This window comes from Eschrichtius robustus, chromosome 19 (genome assembly GCF_028021215.1).
Source record: "Eschrichtius robustus isolate mEscRob2 chromosome 19, mEscRob2.pri, whole genome shotgun sequence".
Lineage (NCBI taxonomy): Eukaryota > Metazoa > Chordata > Mammalia > Artiodactyla > Eschrichtiidae > Eschrichtius > Eschrichtius robustus.
In genome coordinates, this window is record NC_090842.1 from 3,897,074 (window position 1) to 3,918,155 (window position 21,082).

At 54.2% G+C, this 21,082-nt stretch overlaps 1 protein-coding gene across 10 annotated transcripts in view; it reads right to left on the minus strand.

Annotated features, from left to right (window-relative positions):
* Positions 1 to 1,024: 1,024 nt before the first annotated feature.
* Positions 1,025 to 21,082, minus strand: part of GSE1 (Gse1 coiled-coil protein) — a 424,152-nt gene continuing 404,094 nt past the window's right edge. For 9 of the 10 annotated variants that reach the window (XM_068529230.1, XM_068529229.1, XM_068529238.1 and 6 more), the window contains 10 exons: positions 20,697 to 20,989; positions 19,792 to 20,116; positions 16,792 to 17,405; positions 15,518 to 15,630; positions 15,009 to 15,279; positions 13,073 to 13,186; positions 11,916 to 12,281; positions 9,764 to 10,042; positions 5,698 to 5,801; positions 1,025 to 4,981 (listed from right to left, as the gene is read on the minus strand). In XM_068529230.1, the coding sequence (XP_068385331.1) occupies positions 4,847 to 4,981; positions 5,698 to 5,801; positions 9,764 to 10,042; positions 11,916 to 12,281; positions 13,073 to 13,186; positions 15,009 to 15,279; positions 15,518 to 15,630; positions 16,792 to 17,405; positions 19,792 to 20,116; positions 20,697 to 20,989 (2,614 nt within the window). In that variant the 3' untranslated portion in view covers positions 1,025 to 4,846. The remainder of the gene's footprint in view (positions 4,982 to 5,697; positions 5,802 to 9,763; positions 10,043 to 11,915; positions 12,282 to 13,072; positions 13,187 to 15,008; positions 15,280 to 15,517; positions 15,631 to 16,791; positions 17,406 to 19,791; positions 20,117 to 20,696; positions 20,990 to 21,082) is intronic. The other variant, XR_011071602.1, reaches the window with a different exon arrangement.

Below are 21,082 nucleotides of genomic sequence, written 5' to 3' on the forward strand. Positions count from 1 at the left end.
CTTGTTCCTGCATAACTGCCATGCAAAGGAGCAGGCCAAGTGGCTAGAATGATCTGATGGACCAAACTTGAGAGGTTTAGCAGGCAACTGTGAACTTCCGACCGACACTCTGGGTATCTCTCGTTCTCTTGGCTGCTTCTGGGTAAGGCCCTAAAGGGTTGCTTATCAGCAAAAGGAAAGTCGGGGGGAAAATGAGTTCTGTTATCGAGTGAGTGAGTGAAGCTGAAGACACGATGCCAGGGGGAAAAGTGGGGCCTGTGACGTGGTTCTTGGTGGACTGAGGGGAAGACAGTTCCAGGCAGCAGTGGCTCAGGTAACGGTATTGGCTTTTTTCCCTAGGAGGAAAAGTTTCAGCGCTAGCATGGCTCAGTCCCTTACAGAAAGTACATTACCTTCGGCGGGGGTGGGGGTTGGGGGGGAGGGCGGGCGGCGGGAAATGATCCTCTAGGCCTGTGATGAGTAGGTTCAGTAACCAGCTGGTTTCCAATGGTAGCGCCGTCAGTCAAAAGCAGTCACATGCCATCTCGAGGGTTATGAAGGGTGTACGTGCGTGATCAAGTGGGCCTAAAGAATATCTGCTGGTGTTTTTACCCTTCAGTGTTTAAAATACAAACTTACTTCAAGTTACTCGAGCACTATTCCTCCGTCCCAGATGGGTACCCAGCTGTCCCTCTCACAAGCAGCTATTGTTTAAGCACTGAAGGGCCGCACATGGAGGGATGAGGACCCAGAAGACCTGGTCTCCATCACTTAAGAGATGACAGGACTTGTCTTTTCATCTCTCTCTTTCGCAGAATCCTTCAGATTTAATCTGGGGAATCTCGTAGAATGAAACCACACGTTACTGTGGCGGTTCAGGAGTCCTGTTTATGTCAGATCTCACCGTGAATCCCCTTCTCTTAAAACCTGGCTGAGGCACAGATGAATCTGTCTTCACACTTTACCTGTAAAGCTGTGTAATCGTTGAGCTCTTATTTTTATTTTTTGGCCTTATTATAACATAGAAAAGATTATTCTCTTAAGATGATTTAGGAAGATTTTATTTTTTGGATGTTGTCAGAAATTACAGCAATATATTCATAAATACCTAATTACTACATTCAACAAATAATATTACAATACAGTTAATTCAAACAAGTACACTTAGAACAGGTTTAATTTCACAGCATCTAAATTGCCCCCCAGAGTGACCGAGGCACCGTTCCTCCTCCCTCCATGTACTGGTTGACTGTTCTAGCAGTTAAGCACAGGTACATACAAAGTAACATGACTGATTGATTAGCGTGGTCTTCCTCGGGTCAAGGCAGAGTTAAGGAGTTAAGGTTAAGCGCTGGATCAGAAAGTTGGGGACAGGCTACTGCAAGTAGTAAAGTCGATAGTGTGGTTACTTGGGAGAGGACAGGGCTGCTGCGAAGTGGCTAATCCACGCTGTACGATGAACAGCATCGCGGTGCTGACCATCTCCATCTGGTGGCAGGTCCCTGGAACTCGCTACACTGTAAGCCGTGGCCCAGAGGGAAAGGCGGGTATGCAATCTAATTTTGGAGATGTGACAGCATTGTGAGCTACTTGACGAAACATCATCCCACATACAAACTTAAGATTTCCTGTTAGAATACTTTAATGCTTCGCTACTTTGCTGAAGGTGTGGGCTCCTTTTAATATTCTTTGAGTTTCCCTGAGGGTGTATAAATCTATTAGCATGTTAATGCCAATTAAGTGTTTTGTTTCCTTTAGAATATAGACTACGCTTTTGAAGAGCGTATCTTGGTCACTTATCTGAGATAATGGATTAAGATTATGATATTTCATGTCAGTTTGGCTTGTTTCTACCTGTGGCGCCAAGTTTGGGGGAAAGCTCTGGGTTGCTAATGATGTGATTAAATGCAGAACCACACGACTCACTTTTGGAAGGGATCCCGCACAGGTTTAGCGAAACCCCCCTTCAGAGGGCAGACGGCAGCCGTCTCTCCCAGGTGCCATGGGAAGACACAGGTTGTGAAGGACTGTTCACAAAAATACTGACACAGAAGTTCCATGATCAGTTCTAGAGCAAATGTGGTGTACTTCTGAACTTTGTCTTTCAAACTCAATGTAAAACAGCTGAACAAAAAGCTTCAGGGATTCCATATTTCTCTGTTTCTCTGTCAGTTTTTAAGCCCAAACTGAAAAGAGGCTCTGATGCTACCATGCTCTTTCAGAATAAGTGTTTTCAGATTATAAAACTAATTATTGAATGGAACAAAAAAAAACCCCGAGATTGGGTACTATGTCTCTGGTGCACTTTCGTTACCTTTTTCTTAGTTTATTCATGTTGCCTTATGGGTTTGTAGTTATATTCTGATTGATTGTCCTATTACTTCTTGAGCCTTAGAATATTCAGAGACCCTCACAGGTAGGTGGGAGTATGGGGAAGCAGAGTGATGGAGCAGCTCAGAGGCGGGGCAGGGGGAAGGCAGTTAGTTCTAGCTCAGTGACACAGCCGCACCCCTGGGCAGGCATCCCTTTAACCTCATGCCGCGTCCTCCTCCCCAAAAGCAACGAAACACCAGCAGACACAGGCGCTCCCCTCAGGTGGTAACAGGATGGGGCAAGTTATCAGATCTACTTTTCCCTTTGCTTTTTGGCCAGGACCCTTACCAGAGCCGAGGAGCAAAGGCATCCAGACATTTTCTCCTACGGAGGAAGGAGGACTGGGGGGAAGTGTTAAGATGTAACCCTTAGGCCTTCAGAGACAGCAAGCAGATTTTAGGTAGAGAAATTCAATGACGTTTTGCCCTGATCGTTGGCAGTGGGGCTCCCTCTCAACACCTGTCGCCACCTGTGGCACATGGCGCTCTCTCTGTGGCTTTGCAGGGGAGGAGGCCCCCAGAAGAGCCCTTAGTTCTCGTCAAGTCGTTTCTGTAGAGAGAAAAGCACTTGCTGACTGCTGATAATACTGGCGGCACTTTTTGTCTGAGTTTGCTAATAACGAAGATTCTTGGCAGACATACAAAGCAAACTGTGTGGGAACAGATAAAGTGACACAATGCCATCTGCCAGCAAGCTGTTCCACGCAGCTAAGGTCTGGGGCCGAGGGCGTGGCCACTGATCACAGCGAGTAGCCTTCCTGAAGGTCAGCCAGCCCTTCCCCGGGCCCAGGGCGTGATGCTCGGGTCCCCTCCCCTCCCCTCCCCTCCCCCGGGCAGACCAGCCACTGGCTGCTTTGGCCTCTGGTTCAGGCCCATTTGGGCAAGAGATGCCTTACTGATCTAGTTTTCACACTGCCTGAACCCGCAATAACTGGGGCAAGCAGGGAGGGCTCCCCCCATGCTTCGCAATGAAACGATCATCCCCCGTTCCTAGCCGCTCCTGTGGTTGGCACAGTCAGTCAGTCCAAGAAGAGAAATTCCGCGCAGACACTGTTCACCCTACTTTCAGGCTGGTACAAAGCTTTGCATCTAAATAAATAAACCCTATACAGTTTCTACTTTGCACCTGCGCAGACTGCTGTAAAGACACCTCAGCATCCTGTCCCAGCAGCCGCTCCCTTCCTCAAAGGCTCTTTTAACGAAGCCCGTGTGCGCCTGCGCGCGTGAAGGCGCACACACAGCGTCCACCTGGCTGCCACTGGAGCCCGCCCCTCCTCGCTTCGTAGCATGGGTTGTGGTGAACTGGCTGCTGTCCGGAGCAGGGGAGGGGCGCAGGAGGAGGTAAGACGTAACCATGGCTTTCTACATCACTCTGGTGCAACTCAAAAATGAAGTGATCGCGTAGGCGCCAGTGGTAAGCTCTTTTACTTTTACTTCTTCTTTAATTTTTTTAAAAACACTTCAATATCTTAATGTCCTGACCAGCAGCAGTACAAACACTAAAAGCAAGGTTGTTTTTTTTTTTTGCCCAGAAAAACAAAACAAAAAACAAACACAAACCCCCAAACAGGAAAACAAACAACAAAAATCCCTCCAAACCACATATTAAAAATGGCAGGCTTTTTTATAACAATAATTAAAGTAATAAAAACATACAAAACTTTGTTTTTTTAATATATATACACAGTACAAGGCTGAAGCACCTTTGACTTTCCTCTCAAAAATTTACGTTTGTATGAAAACACCCCTACCGCAGTAACAATCTGGTGGGTGTGAATAAATGTGTACATAGAGCTCTGTACATTTTCCCCCATGAAGTAATAAAAAGGTACCTTCAGTTTGTTGATTCGCTTTATCTTTAGGTAAGATAAGGGCTTTTCTGGGGAAAAGCCTTTGGGTGAGGCTTCAGTACTGTTGCTTTGTGTGCTCGTAGGACCTGTTGCTTTGAAGAAAATTTTGCAGAAAAGTAACTGAAACAAATAAGCCCTTTACTTAAAAATGCACCCCACCTTCCTTCCACTGAAGTAGGTCTCAGTCCCGGGGAGGACCGAGACCGGCCACCACCCCCTGCAGCCAGAGCAACCTGGGTTCTCGAGGCCTAGTAACATGGCAACACAAGACAGAATACCAACGGTCCGATCCAATCTTTCTTACACACCCAGGGGCCAGAAATGATTGAATTTTAGTGTTGGTAATGGAGCCTTTCATCTTCAGATTAAAAAATCATGACGTGGGGAAAGAAGAAAACTGCCTTTAAAAAGAAAAAACTGGGGGTTCTACAGGGGTTGCTCGCTGAATTACAAAGGCGATTCAATTGCATTGAAGTCAAGGTGAGTTCGTTCTTTTTTCTGGAGCCTGGAATCCTTTGCTTCATGCATGGCACATTCTCATTTTTTTTAAGCTTCAAACCTCCCAGTGAAAAATATTAAATATTCAAGGTAATAAAATAGATAATATTTCTATACTATAGGTTCGGCCTAGTGCAAGGGAAACCGTCACCTAGGATATCCCTTAAAGTAACCTCTAGGCCAATGCATTGCAGGCAACGCAAGGCACTTCCGTAAGTGATCCAGTTCTGCCTGGAGTCGCTCCCTTTCTGAAACAATCTTCTGTTTCTGGCTCCTCAACTCCTGGAGAGAGAGAGAGAAATTCACGTAAAACACTCATCTCACGCGGTAAGGAAACATGTGGGCGGGATGCCTGAATGCGCCGGGGGCCAACCTGCAGCACTTAGAACCAGTTCTAACTATCCCCGAGGTTTCGGATTCTTACAGTACCTGCTCGCTCCCATAGGAACGGTGTCCAGTGCTGTCTCAGCTTCAACCCTGAGATCTGAAAAAATCAGCCCTGCCGCTATAAAACTTTTGCTGCTTCAGGAGCGGCCAAGATGTGTAAGACCCAATCGGAGACAAGCCCCCATCCCGCGGGCGGGAGGAAGCACAGCTGCAGGGCTGAGCCTGGCGGCGGGGGTCTGACTCGCCTCAAGAGCTTCCCTCCCTCCATCCTCCTGAGCAAATCACAGGAGGGGGAGACTGCCACAGGCAATAAATAATTCCCCCGAAGGCACATATACACAGCATGGTCACCCTTCCAGGATCAACAGTCTGCAAATGAATGACGCTTCCCTCCTTAGTAAATCTTTGGTATTCAACTGACTCCTGAATTTCCTCCCTGAGACTCTTTTGATCTCTCAAGGGCAAAATTTCCCTGCAAAACTTGTCTGTATGGGTGCTCTTGAACCCAGACTCGTGAAAGGCTGAACAAAAATAAGCATTATGTGTTTAAGAAAAACCCCCAGGAGCCAGTTTTCATTCCTTGCCCCCACGTGTGGTGCCCTGGGACTCACCGCCATGCTGTGGGAGAGCTGCTCGGCCGTGAGACTGAGGCTGTAGTGCTGGGCCTCCAGCCGCCTGCACTGCGTCTGTAACACCTGCCGCTCTAGATTTTGCTCTGAAAAGACAAGCGATGTTGAAACATTTCCTGTATGCAGGGGCCACAGGCCTGGCGAGTGTTCCCCTCTCTCTAGGGCAGCCAGCAAAGTCCTCTCCTTTGGACCACACTGCTCCCAGCCCTCTCCATCATGCTGGTGAGTACGTAAGTATCACTAAAGTAAATCCAACCCAGTGGAATGAGGACCAAGGATCTAGCATCGAAAGGCAATTTTAAGGGATACAGGTTAGGAAGTAATTAAGGATAAATGATGGGCCTTACAATGCACTTTTCAAAAAGAAAGATAAAAAGATAGATAAGGGTTAGGTATGAAAACATTTAAGCTGTTAAAAATTTAAAGTTTTAATGAGTAAAATAAAATCTCTGCCTTTCCAAAAGATACTGAGCCTGGTTTTAACAGGAGAGTGACTTCAAACCTTCAAGAATAAACCCCTGCTTTAACAGTCTCTTCAATAAGTGGTGCTGGGAAAAGTGGGACAGCTACATGTAAAAGAAAGAATGAAATTTAGAACACTCCCTAACACAAAAACTCAAAATGGATTAAGACCTAAACGTAAGACCAGATACTATAACACTCTTAGAGGAAAACATAGGCAGGACACTCTCTGACATAAACTGCAGCAAGATCCTTTTTGATCCACCTCCTAGAGTAACGAAAATAAAAATAAACAAATGGGACTGAATAAACTTAAAGGCTTTGCACAGCAGTGGAAACCATAAACAAAATGACAAGACAACGCACAGAATGGGAGAATATATTTGCAATAATGAGACCCACAAGGGATTAGTCTCCAAAATATACAAACAGCTCCTGCAGCTCAATATCAAAAAAAAACGACCCAATCAAAAAAAAGGGCAGAAGATCTAAATAGACATTTCTCCAGAGAAGACAGAGAGATGGCCAAAAAGCACATGAAAAGATGCTCAACATCACTAATTATTAGACAAATGCAAATCAAAACTACAATGAGGTACCACCTCACGCTGGTCAGAATGGCCATCATCAAAAAAATCTACAAACAATAAATGCTGGAGAGGGTGTGGAGAAAAGGGAACCCTCCTGTATAAGCTGGTGCAGCCATGATGGACAAGAGTACGGAGGTTCCTCAGAAAACAAAAGAATTACCATAAGATCCAACGATCCCACTCCTGGGCATATATCTGGAAAAAACCACGATTCGAAAGGATACGTGCACCCCAATGTTCATTGCAGCACTGCTTACAATAAGGCAGGACATGGAAGCAACCCAAATGTCCATTGACAGAGGAATGGATAAAGATGTGTACCTATATACAATGGAATATTACTCAGCCATAAAGAAGAACGAAATAATGCCATTTGTAGCAACATGGATAGACCTGGAGATTGTCATACTGAGCGAAGTCAGACAGAAAAAGACAAATATATGATATCACCTGTATGTGGAATCTAAAGAAATGGTACAAATGAACTTATTTACAACACAGAAATAAAGTCACAGATGTAGAAAACAAACTTATGGCTACCAGGGGGGAAAGTGGGGAGAGGGATAATAAACTGGGGAGACTGGGATTGACATGTACACACTACTGTATGTAAAATATGTAACTAATAAGGACCTACTGTATAGCACAGGGAACTCAGTACTCTGTAATGGCCTATATGAGAAAAGAATCTAAAAGAGTAGGTATATGTATATACATAACTGAATCACTGTGCTGTACACGTGAAACTAACACATTTGTAAATCAACCCTACTCCAATAATAAAAAAAAGAATAAATCCCTCCTTTATACGAAGTGTTTCAGAGAGTGGAAACCAGGGAAGGCTACCTGACTGATTTTATAGAAGCCAGAACAATCATGATAGCAGGATAAAGTACAATAAAATCAATCTAATACCACTTAAGAACATAAATTAAAAATCTTAGAAGTACTAACAAATCAAATTCAGCGAGGAGTAAGCAACATCAGAAAACATCAATAGGTGAAAAACAAGGTTGTCATCTCAGTAAATCTAGAAAATACATTAGTTGACTTTCAACAACCGCACACCAGAAAACTCAGCAGCAACTTACTGGAGCGCTTGTAAAGTTTCACAGAAAAGAGCCCCACACGCGTCCCTGTTCAACAGCCTACAAATGATCCTAGGCGATACAGCATGACAAGAAAAAGGAGGAAATGTATACAAATTCAAAAGGAAAGAACGGAAGTTTTTATTGGCAGGCCTGATCATCTATGATCATCTAAGGAATAAGGGACGACAAAAACTAAAACATCCCCAGTAACAACAACTAAGTGATACCTAAAACTAGATCTAATAAAAGGAAAGTCAACCGCTCACGGAGCAAAAATGATTTAACAATTTAAACGCCATATTCATAGGTGGAATAACATCACCATCAAAGATGTCCATTTTCCCCAAATCTATAAATTCAGTGTACCTGAAAATCTAACAGGAGTTTTTTGGGTGGAACAAAAAAGGCGATCCTAAAATTCACCAGGAACGCCAAGGGCCAAGAACAGCTGAGCTGTCTGAAAAGTCAGGGTGAGTTACTCCAGACGATGGGGAGCTGCAAAGCTACGGCAGTGACACAGGGACAGGCCAGGAGAGCACCCAGAGACAGGCCTGGGCGCGTGGGGAGTACACTGCCTGCCAGGAGCACAGCCCATGGGGAAGAGGGTACCCCATAAACCTCCAGGATAATTGGTTGTCTGGGTGGGAAAGAAGGAGTTACACTTCTACCTTACCCCATCCACAGAAATGAATTCTACGCATAAGAAAAGCAGAACTTGAAGACTTAGAAGGAAATGCATTTGTTATCGTGTCCTTGGGGTAGGGAAGGAATTCCAACAAGGCACCAAAAAATAAACCCAGAAAAGATGGATACATTTCACTCTGTTAAAATAAAAAGGAATGCTATATAACACATATCCTTCTGGATATATATGTACTTAATAAATTCAAAATGAGGGTTCCATTTGAAGGAGAAAAGGAAGCAAAATGTAGGAGTTGATACTATACATAAAATAGGGTAAACAAGATCCTGCTGTATAGCACAGGGAACTATATTCAATATTCTGTGATAAACCATAATGGAAAAGAACTGAATGCATAACCGAATCACTTTGCTACACACCTGAAAATGACAACACTGTAGATCAACTATACACGTCAATAGAAAGTAAATAAACAAAATGTAGGAGTTGACACTGGTTGTGGCTACGTGGGCATTCCTTTTGATTGTACTTGGCGCGTTTTAAAATGCTTACTTTAAAATATTTGAAATGATCATGATATTCATGATAAAAATTAAGACTCCTGTATGATATGGTAATAAACAGAATTTGGGAGTGGCACTGGCCCGGGTTTTGACATGCTGGTGGCCAACAAGGGTTCGCCTCCTGTACAAAGCTCTGGTCCAGGAGGACCACAGAGCATGTGGGGGACACGGCCACGTCGCCGAGACGCTGCACACGTGAGCAGCCTGGCCACGTGGGGCTCGGCTAAGTGAAGCAACTTTGCACTTTCCAGGACCCTTGTACGTAGCCGCAAGTGTCAGGACTGATAGAACGTTTAAAAGTGCAATGGAAGACAGCAGAGGGCGAGCAGGCCCAGGTTTGCGCTGTCACGCTGAGCGGGGACAGGCGCCTGGCGCTTAAACTCCTCCAGTGAGGATGGTCTCAGGTTTGTCGGTGAGGAACTGCCCCGGTAAGCCAGCCCGGGCACCCACAGAAGCCCAAGGAACGGTTCTGGAAATAGGCGAAACGGCTGACGGAGACGTACCTTCCGGTGTTTCTGCCTAGCTGTGGCCCAGGGACCCCGAGAACCCCGAGTGCTAGTGCCGTGACTTAGAAACAGTCCCCAGCCTGGCGACAAAATGTGGCGCCGACTGGCCTATTAAGCGTTCCTTCCCTGTCTTTCCCGGGCCCTCGCCTGGGCCGGGCCCTCGCCTGGGCCTGCCTCCCGCTCCCCTGCCTACCTTCTACGTGTTCCTGGTAAGCTTCAAAAATGGCCTCGATCCCATGCCACTTGCGCCTGGGGGGGTCCTCGTCGTCCTCCTCTCCGTCGTCATCCTCCTCCTCCTCTGAGTCCGGGTCCATCTCCTGCACCAGGGGGCCCTTCCTCCCGGCGGGGGGCTCCTGCTGCCCGTCGCGCTGGGGCAGAGGCAGCCGGCTGGAGGACCGCAGCTCAGGGATGTTGTAGTGGACAGAGGCGTCGACGCTGTGGTTCTGCTCTGCAGACAGCACAGCTGCGCTTCCTGGGGAGGAGAAGACGGCTCGTCACAGGGCCTGCGGGGACCTGTGCTGGAGGCAGGCGACAGAGTCGGCGTGACTGAGGTCTCCCCGCGGACAAGACGAAGCATGGTGAGGCCTGTGCCCTTCGGAGACCAAAGACGGCACCATCAGGAGGGCTGAAAAGAGCCATAAAGACGGCAGCAGGCAGAGCAACTAAGCCCGTGCACCGCAACTACTGAGCCTGCGCCCTACAGCCCACAAGCCACAACTACTGAGCCCGCGCGCCTAGAGCCCATGCTGCGCAACAAGAGAAGCCACTGCAATGAGAAGCCCATGCACCGCAACGAAGAGTAGCCCCCGCTCGCCGCAACTAGAGAAGGACCCGCAACGCAGCAATGAAGACCCACTGCAGCCATAAGTAAGACAGCAGCAGGCCTGGATTCAATTCATCGCACCACGTGTACGAGCTCAGCTGTGTTAGGCCCTGAGCTTCGACATCGTGTTCTGTGAAACTGTGGGTTTGAGCTTGGTCTACAGTGGGCCCTCAGTAAGTATCAGCCCCCGCTCCTCAGGGAATGCAGGCGCTCCAGTCCCTGAACACACCCCGTACCCTGCCGGCTACCAGGAGGCCGCTAACTGGCGGGGGCCTGTGTAGACAAGGTCCGCTCTGCCTTGTGGCCCTGCTGCTGGTGGTCTAACAGGTGCAAGCTGCCTCCCCGCGTGGACAGCAGCCTCGGGCAGTCAGTGGATTCACAAGAAACTTCCAATAAAGTGCTCCTACTGCCTTGGAGAGTTTTTTTTTTTCTTTTTAAGATCACTGCAAAAACCACTGCCCTTTGCTTTTTGAGTATCATTTCATCTCTGCTGACAGCATTAACTTACCTGAAGGATACTGACGTCAGACCTGTATGTCTAAAAGTGCTACTTACCTAGTCAGCTTTTCTAGGTTGCAGTAATAAAATTTCTTTTACAGGTTTTGGCATGATAACCACATGACTTTCTTCTGGCTACTGGAGTATACAGAAATTTATTTTACACTCAGTAGTGATTTAATCACTGAGAATTCTTTTCTAATCAACTTGAACCTTTGATTCAGTGGCAGTGAAATGTACTGACCCCTGTTCTCTGACCTGCAATCAGTGATTCCTACCAAAATGTCCAAGGGGCATGAATCTGGAGGCTCACACATGGGGCTGGAGCAACCAGTATGTCACACAAAGTGCTCGCTGGGTCTAGTTATCACAGGACAGGGAGGTTTGCAGGTGAGTCTGTAGGGGAAGCTGGGAGATCATTCAGCTGTAGAAGGCATGGATCCTGGTTTTGCTGAAAAGGCTCCTCGAAGGGCCTTATTAAATTCAGATGGCCGGGCTTCCCTGGTGGCGCAGTGGTTGGGAGTCTGCCTGCCAATGCAGGGGACGCGGGTTCGAGCCCTGGTCTGGGAAGATCCCACATGCCGCAGAGCGGCTGGGCCCGTGAGCCACAAATTACTGAGCCTGCGCGTCTGGAGCCTGTGCTCCGCAACAAGAGAGGCCGCGACAGTGAGAGGCCCGCGCACCGCGACGAAGAGTGGACCCCGCTTGCCACAACTGGAGACAGCCCTCGCACAGAAATGAAGACCCAACACAGCCCTAAATAAATAAATAAATAAATAAAAATCTAAAAAAAAAAAAAAAAAAAAAATCTTCTTTAAAAAAAAAAAAAAAAAAAATTCAGATGGCCTCTCTTGCTAAGCTTCCTTGACGTGTGGTCCGCGGACCAGCAGCACCCGGGCACCCGCTCCAAGTGGTGCGCTCTCAGGCCCCACACTGGACCTGCAGAGGCAGAACCTGCCTCTACGGCCAGGCGCCTCACGCACCCTGAGCGGCGCTCCACAACAAAGCCAGGCGGCCTCGTTACCTCTGTGCTTCTGCAGGGCTTTCTGGGTGGACTGCAGGACGGACTCGTGGAACTGATGCGCGAACTCTTCCGCCACGAAGGGCTCCCACGGCTTGCTCTTCCCGTTGATGCCGTGGGACAGCGGCACGGGGATGTCCTTGGGCGCGGGGCCCCGGATGTAGTGGAGCATGCTCAGGCTCTTCTTGCCCCCAGGGGTCTCGCTCGGCCTGGCTTTCTCACCGCTGGCGGGCGCTGGCTCCTGGACTCGCTCCTGGGGCCGGAGCTGTTCCAGTCTTCCAGGCTCCGTGGCCTTCTGGACGTCAGACAAGGAAGCAGTGATGCCCACAGGCTTCTCCGTATCCAGAGAGGCTTGCTGCGTGGCTGGTTCTTTTAGAGACAGAAAAGTGAGGAACGTGTTAAGACCTGCAATGTGAACGGGCCAACCCTGATGTCTAGAGCTTCCACTAAATGAAGACCCAGGACAAAGGACCCGGACTCCGGAGCCATTTGATTAAAGGTCAGTGTGCACTGTGTGGTCTGAGACGGGGTGTGTCTAACGGCAAGGCCACCCTTGAAAGGTGCCCCAGGAGGGCATCTGAGAAGAAGCAGCAGCAGCATGTGAAGGAAGGAAGAAGCAAGTCGCTTCCGGTCATCCAAAAGGCAGGAAGTTACGTAGCCCAACCCGACCAGAAAGATCCAATTAAGAGCTGAGAACAGCACCGGACCAACAAGATCTCCTGCTCCGTCAGCAGGACAGTGCAGGAGAGTCAGAGCCACAAAAGAGAGAGACAGAAGGTGTGAAAGCAGGTACTGGAGGGGCCTGCAAGACAAAGACACCGGGAAGAGAGCGAAGGGTGGATGGACGGGAGCACAGAGCCCAAGCAGCAGGTGCTGAGACCCGGGCCACCGCTGGGCGGACGGATGGTGGCCAGAGCCACGCTGACCACCGGGCACGGTCTGCCGCAGCCGGGACCCTCCCCCTGAACCCTCTGAGCCCCGACTGCCAAGGCTCGCGCTCTGGCCGAGGAGATCGTTCCCACGCACAGGAAGCTTGAGAGAGAGATGGAGAGAAAGAAGCACACGCTGTGTCCAGGAGGAAGACGACCTGGGGTGGTGGCCTCCGACCCTGGGCAGCCCCCGGGACAGTCCCGGGCGGTGGCGGGTGGGGCTGGCCTTACCGCTCAGGGACCCAGCAGGACTGTCCCTCGGAGAGTTCCTGAGCGGGTCTGCCGCCGCGGCCGACAGCGCCTTCTGCTTCACGGCCTGGAGCAGCGCAACAAGTCTCTCTTTGTCTATGAGAAAAGCAGCCCGAGATTAACAAGAGGATCGTGTTGTTCCTGGGAGGGAAGGGGAGCAGGAGTCCAGCCCAGGCCGCGACCGGCAGGCGCGAGTCCTTTAGAACGAGAAACACAAAGCCACGGGGACAGGCTGGGTTTAGAGGAAGAAACTGCACTTTGCACGGGCCCAGATTCCTCTCAGCTTTTACTACGTAACATTTCAGGTGTGTTCGAGAACAGCTGTGTGTGTGCAGTGAATAACTGGTACCTGCGAGCTTCTGGGGACGAATTCTTATTTAAAAGAGAAAAAAGGGGCTTCCCTGGTGGCGCAGTGGTTGAGAATCTGCCTGCCAATGCAGGGGACACGGGTTCGAGCCCTGGTCTGGGAAGATCCCACATGCCGCGGAGCAACTAGGCCCGTGAGCCACAACTACTGAGCCTGCGCGTCTGGAGCCTGTGCTCCGCAACAAGAGAGGCCGCGACAGTGAGAGGCCCGCGCACCGCGATGAAGAGTGGCCCCCGCTTGCCGCAACTAGAGAAAGCCCTCGCACAGAAATGAAGACTCAACATAACCAAAAATAAATAAATAGACAAATAAATTTATAAAAAGAGAAAAAAGTTGGCCCCGACAGAGGAAGCAAGCCCGAAGAGCCCCACAGAACCCTGGGAAGCACAGGCTGCTTCCTGACACAGTCTCCTCCCCGCCACCTGCCACGCGAGTGCGAATCCCACCGATGGCTGCCGTTTAGGGAAAAGGGACACCGACCCGGTGATGTCTGATGCCACAGATTCCCGCCGCAGTTCAGGGGCCTCTCACGGACTGAAACTTAAGTGGCCACATCACCGGCAGCTTCCTCTAGGAATTAAGTCAGGCAGAAAGATGCTCTTCACAAACAAAACTACGCACGTTCCCAGGGATTTGCCCTGGTAATCGTGTCACTGCCCCCTCAAGAGAAAGCAAGAATGCCAGCTCACTGGTTCAACACAAAAACTGAATGCTATACCCCCGCTAATGAAATAAGTGAAAGCAACTAGATGACCAAGAAGCACTCTTGCTTTCCTCTGACTTCCTTCTGGAAAGAGGTGAGCGAGTAGCAGCAAGGGGAACGTGGGGGTGTGTACCCCAGGAAGGCCTAGTTTTCACCCGCGCCACCATCCTGGCACTGAGCGAGCGTGAGCGGCAGACCAAGGAAGCAGATGCCCCAGAAAGTGTTCAGACCGCACCACTCCTCCTGCACCATGGACTCCAGCCCAAGAGTCAGCCCCGACATGGCCCTTGGTGGCCAGACGGATCTGGAAGCATCTCTCAGGGCAAACCGTCCACTCACAGTGGGTGTCGGCTCTGCCCAGCTGCCACGGACCCCCCCCCCCAAGCCTCCTGCCGTCAGAATGCGAAGCCCAGCGGCCACGAGAGCAGCCGCCAAGAGTAAAAACGCCCGCTGCTGAGAAGCCTGACCACCTTGCTCGGGAAGGCGCACGTCCGCCCCACACCCAGGGCGGGTTGAAGGTGCTGGGAGACCTGACAAGGGACAAGAGCAGGCATCAAACTCACGGTGGGCTGTGCACAGAACACGAGCGCATCTTCAATTCCACCCGGGATGAGACAAGACAAAGCAGGCTTTGAAGGGGGCCATGCGAGTTTCCGACAGAGAGAAGTGTGACGGCAGAGATAGTGGGGCAAGTCTGAGAGAACAGAGGGGAGCCAGGAGGAAGCCCGAGAGTCCCAGGACGCCCCCAGGAGCCCGCGGCCCCGCCTCCTTCCTCAGAGACCCTCAGCCCTCCTGGCGAGGCCCCGCCCCGCCCCGCCCCGCCCCGCCCCGCCCAGCCCAGGCCTCACCTTTCCTCTTCTCAGTGCTGATGTGGGTCAGGTTGAAGATGGTCAGGAACTTCCTCTTCTCCTCGAAGTTGGGGCTGCTGTTCATCTCATCGGGGCTGTAGCGGGTGGACAGCGCCAGTCTCGGCGAAGGCGTCTGCCGCTTGCTCTGAACCGTCGGGGGCGACGGGCTTCTTTCTCTCAGCATCCGCCGCCGCTTCCTCCGCTTCTGGGTCAGCAGTTCCTCCTTCTGCTGTTGGGTGGTCAAGCCAAAAAGTTGCAAAAACTCTAGCTTCTAGATTGGGAAAGAAAACAAATGAGTTTGAAACCACTGGCAGTGGCGTGCCTCCACTGACCCAGGGGCCCCTCCTGGGGTCCTCAAAGCTCTTGTGCCGTGGCCACTCCGCGCCGGGCCTGGGAGGAGAAGGGCCCTGATGGCGTCCCAACAAGCGTGGGAAAGCCCAGAGGCAGGCACCAAGGTGGGTGCCAGCAGCCCAGCCCAGAGCCTGACCGCAGCGACGAGCCCCGGATACCTCGGAGGACGTGTCCAATTTGAGGGGCGGCTGCTCGGCCACACAGCGGAGGTGGGCCCTGACCTCCTCTTCGTCACTCTCGTCGTAGGAGTCGTCCAGGTCGTAGTAGTATCCTGGAGGTGGAACCGATCTATTCAGCTGGGCAGGGAGCCTCAATTCTCCAGGGGGCACACACAGGGCACTCCACCTGGCAGGCCAGGCCCTACTGCCCTTTGAGCACCCCCAAAGCCAGATTCCTTTCACCCCAGGTGGAAATGTGCATTAACCCCTAGTCCTAGAGCTTCTAAGGGCTGGCAGGTGGGGGGCAGAAGGCAGGCACCAGGCTTCCCTTGGATCCACAGACCACAAGTGACCAGGCAGTCTCCTGGCCAACACCGATCCCCCAGCAGGGGACCATTCATCACACAGGCCCGGGGCCATGTCCACGGCAGCCCAAGGCTGTCTGTGCACATCCCCTCCCTCCTGCTCGGGAGGGGACAGGCACACTCAGGTCCCCGTCCCCTCCAAGGTACAGGGCATGCATGCAAACTCCTGTGCAGAGAACAGAATCCCTGCACCCGAGGGCACCGGGGCTCTCCCCCCGCCTTCTCACAAGGTGAGTGGAGGAGAAAGATCTTTCTGGGGCTCTAAATCTAGCCTAGACCAAAAACGTAGACCAACCAGGACTGGCTCGGCCTTGGCCCCCGCTACTGGCTAAGAGGCTGAATTCAACACCATGCAGAAGAAACCGGTCTGGACCCCTGATCCCTCCTGGTCTGACAGGGGGTGAAGGTGGGGGACAGCCATGCTTGCCCTGGGCCTGCTCGCCTGTTCTCCGTGGCTCTTTGGGGAACCCAGGGTGCCGCTGGCTAAGTCACCACACCCTGTGCAGGGGCAGGAAGGAGAGGCGGCCAGAGCTCCCGCCCCCGCCCGGGCCGCCCACCGCCTGCAACTGGGACGGCAGCCCCAGGAGAGGAGTCCCCGCCGGGCCCCGGGCCGCGCTCTCGACAGCCTCCTCCCCTTTACGCTGCGCTGTTAATACTTCAGACTGTCTTACTGGCCTCTGTTCATCACCTGTTAATTGTGCGTGTCTGTGGAACTGTTTTCACAGACAGGCTACGATTTGGCTCTTCGGGATGACGCGCATTGTGGCAGGACAGACGAGGGGCCCGGATCTGTCTCCCCAGCAGAAGTGTCAGGCAGAAGCCAGTGAACCTGCTCCCTGGAGCTACTGAGACCCCAGGGCAGAAAGCACGAGGGAGAAGGGAGGGCCGGGGCCGCCAGGGAGACCAGACCTTTCTCCTGGGCTTCCCGCCGCCGGCGCTCCTCCAGGTCCAGCTTGCTGACCAGCCGCCGGCGCTGCTGCAGGAATTCATCGTAGACGTAGGTGGGGTCCGGGCCCCGTGGCGCTGGGGGCCGGTAGGGCGAGCCCGGCTTCAGGGGCCCGGGGGGCTCCCCGAAGGGGGCCGGCGGGGCGAGCGAGGCCCGGGGCTGGCCCAGGACGGCCTGGGCGGACGGTTCGAGCTCCGCCAGGAAGTGCGCAGGCGCGGGGGGGAAGGCCTGCTGCTCCAAGCCCCCCGCCTCGCGGGGCGGCGGCTGGTACTTGTCCAGGGGGGCGGCCTCTCGCTTCCGGGGTCCCTCCTCCGCCTTCTCGGGGCAGTAGACCCTCTCCACCTTCACCAGCGGGACGGCCGCCTGGCGGCTGGGCTCAAATGGGGCGGGGTGGCCGTGCAGAGGGTGGCCCTCGGGGGCGCGCCGTGTCTCCAGCGTGCTGTCCATCAGGGACACCGGGTTCCAGAGGGCCGTGGGCACCGAGTGGTGCTGGGGCTTGGGTGAGATGAGGGGCGGGGGGCCGCCAAAGTGCTGCGGGGGATCGCGGCCTCCCGGCTCGTGACGGTTTGGTCCCGGCCTGCGAAGGGAGCAGAAGCGGCCGTGAGCCGCGAGGGCCCGGGCGCGCCAGCCACCCCGGCCCCCAGGCCGCCTGCCGGGAACCCCGAGCCGGCCAGAGCTGGAGGGGCGAGCAGGCCTCCTCTGGGCCACGTCCCAGGGCCGGAGGGAGGACGGGCCTTCCGCTCCGCCACCTTCTCTGTGGACCGCTCGAGGCAGGCGTGTGCAGGCCCGCTTTGGAGAGGACAGGGAGCCTGACATGGGCTCTGCGGGTCTAGGGCACAGAGACAGTCTCGGCCCGGCCAGACCCGCTCGAGCCCGTCTCTCACCCGCGACCTCACAGCAGCTCACCCTGTCCCACTGCTTCCGGAATTCCGAGCACGCTGAGAACAGACCCGTCCCCGGCCCGACCTCACCTCCAGGCGAGCCACGCGAAGGGGAGCCGCTAGCAAGGGGGCCGGCCTCCTCTCTCCTCCGCGCTCACACACAGCAGCAAGAGGCCGGCCTCTGGGGTCCACCCGGCCTAGACCTGCTTCCGTGGACACCCTCACAGCCGGCAGCTACGCCCAGGGAGCCAGGCCACCTGCCGGAGCGCGCGCCCCTCACACGCAGGCGGGCAGGGAGCCAGAGGGGACCTTCCGTCAGACACGCAGCTTTGCCCCGAAGCCGAACTAAGTGCCTTTCCTCGGTGCGTTTAAAACAACATTCACCTTCCGAAGGGCTACGTGGCTGCCATTTCTCCAAAGTTTATCTGTTTTTTTAAGGGAAGCCCCACGCTGCCACGGAGACCAAGGGTAAGGTCTGAGGGGACGGAGGGGAAAGGGCAGAGGCCACGGCAGGCACGTGAGCAGTCGTCTCTCAGGGCTCCGCCTGCCTGGCCGAGGAGGGGCCGGCTAATCACAGCCACCAAGGCCACGGCGCCTCTGCTGGGCGGATACGAAAGGGAACCAGATCGAGAAGCGTACGTCCTTAAATAAACAGCAGAGGAATGAAACCTGTTAGCGAAGCAACACTTCACGCGCTGCAGCCAGGCACAGGCTGGTTTTCTAACCCGGAGCCCAAGGGCCCGAAAGACCATCAGGTTCGCGCTGCTGTGGGGACCACCGAGGCCAGGTGAGGGCCGAGGCAGAGGCCACCCCCACTGGGGGCAGCAGCACACAGGCCCTGACAGCTGCGCTGGGATCTTGCAGCCCCAAGCAGAGGAAGACACCCTCGGGAGTCAGCGCGCCCTGAATTTATCAGGAGATGCTGGACGTGTGCTGACTGCTCGCCCAGCCCCCTGGGTGTGCCGGGGACCAGAGGAACAAAGGGCGACTCAGAAGCAGACGCGACAGCCCCCGCGTAGCCTCGGACGGGCCCAGAGAAGCAGAGGGAGCGTCTGCAGCACAGACCTCGCTGTGGCCACGCTGAGCGGAGCAGAGGCCGGAGGAGGTAGGAGACCCAGGCAGGGGCCCGGCCACAGTGCACTCCCAGTCACACCCAATTAGCAAGCAAATCCCCTCAGTGGATGCAGAGGCAGGACTGCTGGACAGGCCAGCCATGCCCAGGACACAGAAAAAAACCCACCAGTCAGCCAGAAGCTGGAGAAAGAGAGAGGGAACAAGTGGACATTTACAACGCCTCCGACCCAGATAGCCAGCACCATGGACGTCAGGGGCTGGGAAGAGGCTCAGAAATCCTCCCACCCAACCTCTTTTGTGCAAAGCTGAGGGAGATGGGCCCGGAGAAGGGGAGCAGTGTCCAGTGTGCCCCAGGCCTGGCCAGGCTCTTGCCACCAACTCTGGTGTGGGTCTCAGCCCGGCCCTTCAGAGTGAGCCCTGGAGGGATGGAAGGTGGGGTGGGGGACACAAGGTGACAGCCAGATCAGCAGACAGGGAGCAGCGAGGCCCCAGGGGCAGCTGTAAGAAGGGGCCCAGCTCACAAGGCAGGTGTCGGCAGCCAGGGGTCCCAGAGACAGGTGTAAAGGCCTCTTAGAAATTTTTTAGAACAGGGCTGGAGAAACGGGTATTCCTTTAAAATTACAAAAGCAGTAAAATTAATTTTCTGTTTGATTAAAAATTAAAGGGAGCCCCCCTTCTCATTACAAAAAAAAAAAAAGTTTGGGCAGAAAGAGATGGAGAGAACAGACGTAATTATTCAATGAAGATTCTCCCTCGCCCTCTTCAGGCGCCGTGAGCGTCCCTGCCGGGACGCAGCTGGGCCGAGTGGGAAGGGCCCGGCTGTAGACACAGGTTACCCGGGGATGGACGCCCCTGAGCAAACGCCTTCCCTCCTCCCGGCCAAGGCGGGGGTTAGAAGGTGAAATGAAATACAAGTGACAACACTCGCAGGCTCGCAGGAAGCCAACCACAGGCGCTCATTGAACGCAGGCTCCCTCGTGCAGACGCCGCCCCCATCCCCGGGCCCACCTGGCGCTCTCAGGCCTGTGCTCCGCGTCCGCGGGCGCCGGCGGCCGGCCCAGGTCCAGGTGCTGCTCCAGCACCTGCTGCCGGAACTCGGACACCTGCGACTGGCGGTCCTCCTTCTCCTGGCGCAGCCGCCGCTGCCGCGCCAGCCACTTCTCCTCCTCGTTGGTGCGCTGGAGGAGCAGGGCCGTGGCCGCACTGCTGCCCGGCAGAGAGAAGAGGCCGTGGGTGGAGAGGAGGCCAGGCACGGGGTGGTGCGGGGCGGCCGCCGGGTGCAGGGGGTGCTGCACGGGCGTGGGCGCCTGCAGGCCCACGTCCTTCAGCTTCTCTGTGGGGGGAGAAAGGCTGTCACGGCGGGATCTCAGCACCAGGCTCAGTCCCTCCCCGGCTGCCCGTCCTCCTGGAGGAGACGCGCACCACCCTCCAAGGGCCTCCCCGCGGCCGGGCCAAGGCAGCCGGGGGCGTGGATGCCCCGGGCGCGCGCCTCATCCGGGTGACACGCTGGCTGTGGGCGTGTGGGGCAGGCGCACGCCCAGACGCCAGAGCAGACTTGAACTCTGGGAATCACCCGAGCCGGTTGCCACAAGTTAGCTTACGTGTACGTGTGACAAAATAAAATGTTAAAAACTAAGGTTAAAAAATACTTAAAACTATCCCTCCCTAAGAATTCTGTTACGTTTTACCACGGTGCAGAGCCTTTCAGCCATCTACCTACAACTGGTTTCTCCGTATCGCGTGCCTCTCGCCCCGGCTCCCTGTCCGGGGACATCAGGCTCGGAGCTTGCCACGGGCACGGTGTGACTCTGCTCCCAGGCCCGCGGGCAGACGCTGCACAGCAGGGCCCTCTCCTCGGGGAGCCGCCCCAGCACACTGCTCACCGGGCACGGTCCTTCCCTCCCCTCGGGTACCTGCTCGGGTCGGGGTCAGCTGCTCCGCGGCCTTGCCCCGCTCCTCAGCGGTGTGGCTCCGCAGCCCGTGCAGCTCGGCCGCGGGCAGGAAGGCCGGCTCCAGCGCCTTGGCGGCCAGCAGCTCCTTCTCGCGGGCCCGCTGCTCCCGCTGGCGCTCCAGCTCGCGCTCGCGCTCCTTCTCCCGCTCGCGCTCCAGCTCCTTCTCGCGCTCGCGCTCCTTCTCCCGCTCGCGGTCGGCCTCCCGCTCCCGCTCGCGCTCCCTCTCCCGCCTCAGCTCCTCGTCCATCTGCATCCTGCGGGGCGAGCAGGGGGAGGTGTGACCGCCACCGCGGGGGTGCTCGGGGCCGGGGAGGGAGGAGCAGAGGACACCCGGCCTGGCACGGGGC